We start from the raw sequence: 6,568 nt of genomic DNA, 5'->3' as shown, positions 1-6,568 counted from the left end.
TATCTTTGAATGTTGACACAATGCTCATATGTATTCATTGCTAATGTTGAGAAAAGATATGTACAAACACTGCCATTTTGCCACTCCTTTTACGTGGCAAATAATATTTAACTTGTCAAACATTGCATCACTAGTTGATACTTAACACTGTTAAGGACAACCCAAAATCAGAAGGAAGGAAAACAAAAGATGTAAAAGAAAATTACAAGTGAGAGAACTCTACATACAAACAAACACCCCTCAGAATTAGGGGTCAAGGTAAAAGGCTCAGAACACATCAAAATTACCCAAAACAAGAGCTCCAATTTTATCTCTTCGTTTCGGGGTAAATTGTTTGGAAACTAAGTAAAGAAAAGGGGGGATGTGGAAGGAAAAATCAAAAGTAAAAAAAATGATAGAAAGCTCCTACTTACGTAAGTTAAAAAGGTGTCCTACTGACTCTTTGCAATTCTGGTTTGGATTAGCAATCTGCTTATGAAAGGTGAAATAGCTGCAAGTAATGCCTTGGGGCATTCCTCATGCGGAAGATGGCCGCACCCGGATATTGCAACCAGCCTCTGCATGGCAACAAACATAGCAACATCAGCAACACAGGATAGGTAGTTGTTTAGTGAACAATACATTTAAGTAACATAACCCGGAAACAGGCAACATTCTCTCCAGACAAGAACAGTGTTTTGAGGTGAACACTCCAACAAGGAATTTAGCAGAGTTTGTGTGAAAGATTTTCAATTTCTTGAAAAAACTACAACTCGGAATAGAAAAAGAGTGATATGCCAAGAAGATTGCCCATCCTTGGAATATTCAAATTTGAGAATAGAGGATAGAAATTGAAGTGGATTACATACGGAATTTACAAGTTTTGAAGCCATGGCCTGAGAAGATTTAAGAGAAATATGGGAATCTTCAGCACCAGCAATGACCAATACCGGCATCTCTTCAACAGCATTTAAAAGTGATGTTGCATTCTGTGGTGAAAGGATTGTTTCATGTGACAACCTGCATATTTCATGAAGTGCTTCATCCCAACCCCCTACACATAGTGGGGCCTGATTGAAGCAAGATGAATTCAGCAAACCAAATAGGTAAACAAACTGAAACTTCAAACTAGTAGATATCATGCAATTTCAGGAGCCTAAAAAAAGCTACAAAATTTTCCGCATAGTAGTTGTGTGTTAGTTCTTATGCTTATAGAACTGTAGTAATACAGATGGAAATTGCTCTCCCCTTGTTTTTCTTTCAATTTTAGGGTTTATAATTTAGGCAATCACGGAGACTTGTGAAAATCAGTCCATCCAAATGCAGAAATTTGTACTTTTTGTCAATGTCATCATTCTGCATATGTGCACTAACCCTGGAACTTTTATGCTTTTTGGTTTGACATGGTTTCTTTTGAAGAAACCCTTATTCATTTTGCAACATAGACCATTGTTTCAAAAGTAAAATGAATACAGTTGAGACTCCGATGCCCCGATTCTACAACATCTTCTCAGATTTTCTCTCATTCATATGCAAGATAACAATTCTACTTTTAATTTTGCAGAACATATACCTTATAAAGGTTCAAAACTTCTGTTGTTAACTTAGTTGCATCATACCAAGCACGCCTATTCACCACTTGTGTAATTTCTGTTCGGAGAAGCGGACGAACTAAGTGCTTCTTCCCAAGTGAAGTGCGCAAGAGTATCCTTGCAAAGGCAGGAACAACTTCTCTTGACAAGCTAACACTTAGCAAAACAACTGCTTTGATAGTAATCTGGGTAAACCACCAAATCAACACAGGATAAACAGTAAGAACCGAGCTTAATCATTTTAAGCCATTCCTACTAACAGAGATGAAATGGGTCATAACCATTTAAAGAAATATCTCACAAAATGTTAAGCATATAATTTGGAATTTCAATGAGAACTGACACTCCAGTATACAGCTACAAATTTGTGAATATCTAACTTAAACCTCTTGTGCAATATTCTGTTAGTTAAATCCACAAATAAAATCTTTAGACATTACTCATCAGGAACCAATAAATTGAAATAGAACATCTGAGAAGAATAAATAACTGAACATTTTTCTCCAGGTGTATTCTTCCAAATTTAATGATCTTTTAATTGTGTTATATTCCAGTAAGTCAAAACCACAACTACGTTTCTTCAAACTTCAGGAACCAGTCAAGTAAAACAGGAAATCTGACGGGAATAAATAAATAAACAAACATCCTCCCCTCTAGATGCTTTCTTCTTGGTCTGTTTACTCTCCATGCAAAATGCCACTCCTTTCAGTGAGCAAAGAAGGACTTAAACATACCAAGGTTTAATTTTCTATCCTTCTTTATTTGGATTCATTAGTAATAGTCATGGAGGTTTACCTACTTGACATAAAGTTGTCAATAGAGGTCAAATTGGCAAAATGATGCTTGTAATAGAACATATGGAGAATATCTGAGACTCCTTAAAAAATCTCCACAATAAAACAACCAAACCAGTCCCTTCTACAAATTACTCTTCCAGGCTCAACACAAATGGAATTCCTTTTTGTTTATTTGACAATATGCTGTTTCTGACAAAACAAGGTTTTATTATAGGCATCCCTAAGATTTTTCTTATTTCACAGATGAAGTAGCTATGCACCAGTAAAAGCACCAATGAGTAAGTGAAACATTAGATCAAAATACTGGATATATTAGTAAAGATAAATTTTGTTGTCTAAATCATCCAGACTGATACAGAAATATCATGAAAGCTCACTCACGTTGAAAGAATTCATTGAGGCTTGGACTTTTTGTGCGGCCTTCAAAGCAAGCAAGCCTCCATCATCATGGCCAACAAGCACCACTGAAGAAAATCCCATCTCATAGCAAAAGGAAAGAAGCAAGTCAACCTGAAAATAACAGGTCATTAACTTCATATACAAAGATACAGAAAGAAAGTCCTTCAAAACTCAAAAAGAACTTCTAGTATTTTATGTGTAATGTAAGGCCTAGAGCGCTCATAAAGAATTGTTTATAAACATGGCACAAGCAAACAATTTAAGGCATTTAACTTGGTAATTCATCCTCAGCACCAGAAATGCAGCTCACTCACAAGAATCAAGTAACATTTAAAGGAGTGCCTAACCAGACCTGAGTTTCGAGCTTGTAAGGATTGGGCAACTCTTTTCCCTCCCAATCCCTTCTGCTTGGCCTAGAAGTCAATCCCCAGCCAGGGCGATCAAAAGCAGCAACTGAACAACCAAGCTGGCGAGCAAGCACTCCCATCACATGCCTCCAAGAAAAGACTCCCCCTCCAAACCCATGCACTAAAACAATGCCAAACTGGACATTTGCCTCTATCTCTTGCTCTAAAGTCCCAGAGTTCAAATGGCTTGTCTCAGCTTGTGCAATTGAATCCTCAAGGCTTAAAACAGGAATATCTTCAGAAAGAACAGGAGAGTTTGGGGAACCATCCAACAATGGAGCATAGAGTGAAGAGCTGTGGAATTGATTACTATAGCTTCTATGAAGATGGTTATATTGCGTCTTTGGCAACACACTAAGTGCTTGCCTATCAAACTTTAGCTTTCCAGGAGTTACTTGGGGTGTAGAACTAACTTTAGGTTCTAGAAAGGTAGTGGATGACAAAGACCTAGGGGGTGAACCAGGAAAGCAGAGCTTGTAATGAATGGTAACCCCTTGCAATTTAATGAATAAACTATCTAGGTCAGCAAGTAATCTAACAGGGAGTTCCCCTTCATCGCGAGATTGCCCAAAAGGCTTTCTCCTTGTTTCACTATCGCTTTTTGGAGTTCTCCCTGCAGAGGGAGTGGGAGATCGTGGAACCTTCTGAAAGCCAGAGAAAACATTTTTGCATGAAAGAACCTGCAATAACTTGAATGTTACTACAAAAAATAATATCAATACGAACCAAAAACAGCTATAAAGGGCACTGCAGTTGCATTAGTCTAAGCTATGTAAAATCAAACTACTAGCTTACATCTCATGGAATGGAAAATACATTCAGTTGTACTTAGAGAAAGAATAAATATTTGTTTCACTTATCAAAAATAAGAAAAACAATAGAAGTTTTAAGATTAACAGCTAAAACCACTGAACTTTCTCAATAAATTTAGAAAAAGAAAAATCAAACTTAAATTCATGGAAAAAGATAACCAAATCTTTTGGGATCCATTTCGTTATTGCTATTTGCCGCTTAAATATTGTGCCCAAAATAATTGCTAAAAACAAAAGATAATGATAATGATAGAAAGCAAAATCACTATACACTAAACGGAAACAAGCAACTAAAATGCAAAATTAGTTCTAACATAAGTTCATATTATCCTAAAAAAATCATGCATTTTATAATGCAAAAGAATCATTAAAAGATTAACTTCGAATTGTTATGAAAAAAAATTTAAAGCTAGCTTTTTGCGTCAGAAAGCAAAGTTAATTGTTATTAAAAAGAAACAAAACAAAGAAAAACTTTAATTTCAATATATTACGTAAAATCATGCATTTAGTTATCGGAAAAAAAATCCAAACTTTAACTTATCTTCTGGATTTTGCCTCTGACAAAAGAAAGGAAAAAAGAAAGTAGCGAAGGCAATAACGAAATGCTACCTTATGTAAACAAAAACACAAAAAAAAAAAATTGAAACTGAACCGGAAATGAAAAGCACGAAAACTTACCGCTTCGGGGTCAACTCGATGAAGCAAAAGCTTTCTTCTTGCTCTACAACTTGTTCTATACGCAACTACAGTGTGACCAAGTGCGAAAACTACTGAGGAAAGAAACAAAACAGGCATCCCCCATGATTTCTTCAAATGAAGCCTTTGCTTTGCAATGGAATAAGCCGGCGATGCCTCTGCATCCGCCCCTGCCTCTATTTGAGAAATCACCGTAAAAACACATGCTTTAACCGAAAGTACGAGAATCGAAAGGAATGAACATAAAGTAACCGTTCCTAAGTATGGTCCATGGGATAACGCTGAACCGTCACACAACGAATATACACCTGCCAATTATACCCAGAAAACAAAAGAATGAGAAATTTTGAATTAGGAGGTTTTTTTTTTTGCTAAAAGTTATTAAAAATGGAATCGTACAAGATATGATTATAGATCTGAGGATGGAGACGAGAGGGATATCAGTTAAGGAGTTTTTGAAAGCATAACGACGAAGGTGCTCGTGGAAACTGTAGCACGTGACGCACGTGAAGCTTGAGAGTAAAAGGAAAGGGACCGTGATGTCGCATATCGCCACCAGCAACGGCAGAGACGAAGCTAGAAGTGACGCCAACATCGCCACCATGAAAAAAGCCGTACGTACGATCCTCCTCGCTTTTTCGACCACCATCCAAGCTCTCATCACCATGATCGAAAATCCCAATCGGACGGCCACGATATACTCTCCCAGATTTAAAAAACCAAAACAAAAGAAAAGAGAGAGAAGTTTGTTTTAGAAAACAATTTTATGTTGGAGTTGAAACCTTGAAGAAAACCGATTCAAATGCCGGATACAATGGTGGTCTATCGACCATCTTCCGACTGAGGAAAAGTTAAAACTTTCAATTCACGGGTGCCGGATATCGTCGTCAATCGAAACTCCCATCAATTACAGGCTCTTCTTTTTTCTCTTTTTGCAAATTAAATCAAATATTTTTCTTCTTCCTTCTAATTCAGTTGGGCAGTATAGATTGAATTTGCCTCTCCTTTTCTCGCTTTGTTTTCGTCCTCCTTTCTTCTTTGGTTTTCTCCCCTGACCCTTTTCGTTGTACTTCGTTATTTATTTATTTATTTTTGTTTCTTTACTGGAATTTGAGGTTTTTTAGTGGGGGGTCTTTCTTTATTTGTTTAGTTTGTTTTATTTTTATAATTTAAATAGTTTAATTTTTATTTAAATAAAATATTTTAAAATTATATATTTTATTATTTAAATATGTAATTGAATTAACATAATAAATAAACTCTACTCAATCTATAAAATTACTAAAACTACCTTATACATTCTAAATAAACAAGTATATTTTTGTCTTATTCTTATCTTTAAAAACTAATAATACTAAATAGTAAATTGTAAATTTTAATATTACTATTTCAATCAAATATTTATTTTATTATTTGTATACATCCAATTTTATTAAACATTGTTTCACCCTATTTTTTTATATGTTTATAAATTTTGTCGATATTACAAGTAAACATCACATCAATATAATTAATGAAATTATTAATATCTTTACATATTTAAATAAATCATATTATTATAATGATACTTTTACCTTTTATTATATGAAAAAATATTAATAAAAGGTTACAAGTTTTAAGATTTGAATCAATGCCAATGATAACGATAAGACTTTTTCTTTACCACTTCAATCAAGATTTTATTTTGACATTTTATACATTTCAATTCCATTACACAAACTATTTCACTCGTATTGTTATGTATTACATATGTGTTTTAAGTACGTGATTTTTACATGCATGCTTATTTGAAAGGAATTTCTAATAAGTTATTGTTTTATATATGATATAATGACAAACATATTATGAGTTATCAAAACTATAAAAGAAAATAGTATCAACTATCA

General features: G+C 34.5%; 1 protein-coding gene across 1 annotated transcript; it reads right to left on the bottom strand.

Moving 5' to 3' along the window:
* On the bottom strand, window positions 1–5,779 carry LOC105768091 (uncharacterized). The gene is made up of 7 exons (XM_012587829.2): window positions 5,082–5,779; window positions 4,665–4,990; window positions 3,120–3,854; window positions 2,750–2,878; window positions 1,553–1,756; window positions 849–1,049; window positions 1–557 (listed from the first exon to the last, which is right to left on the bottom strand). The coding sequence occupies exons 1-7, from the start codon at window positions 5,347–5,349 to the stop codon at window positions 432–434; spliced, it is 1,989 nt and encodes a 662-aa protein (XP_012443283.1). The 5' UTR covers window positions 5,350–5,779; the 3' UTR covers window positions 1–431.
* Between the last annotated feature and the right edge of the window lie 789 nt (window positions 5,780–6,568).

The sequence above is a fragment of the Gossypium raimondii genome, chromosome 5 (assembly GCF_025698545.1).
Source record: "Gossypium raimondii isolate GPD5lz chromosome 5, ASM2569854v1, whole genome shotgun sequence".
Classification (NCBI taxonomy): Eukaryota; Viridiplantae; Streptophyta; class Magnoliopsida; order Malvales; family Malvaceae; genus Gossypium; species Gossypium raimondii.
This window is presented reverse-complemented; position numbering and strand designations above follow the sequence as displayed.

What these genes read in the sequence shown, in the direction of transcription:
- LOC105768091 (XM_012587829.2), bottom strand. Translation starts at nt 5,349, where the DNA reads ATGGTGATGAGAGCTTGGATGGTGGTCGAAAAAGCGAGGAGGATCGTA. An exon ending in CAGATCTATAATCATATCTT is followed by an intron (nt 4,991 to 5,081) that starts GTACGATTCCAT and finishes TATAATTGGCAG; the next exon opens with GTGTATATTCGTTGTGTGAC. An exon ending in CCTCAATGAATTCTTTCAAC is followed by an intron (nt 1,757 to 2,749) that starts GTGAGTGAGCTT and finishes TGGTTTACCCAG; the next exon opens with ATTACTATCAAAGCAGTTGT.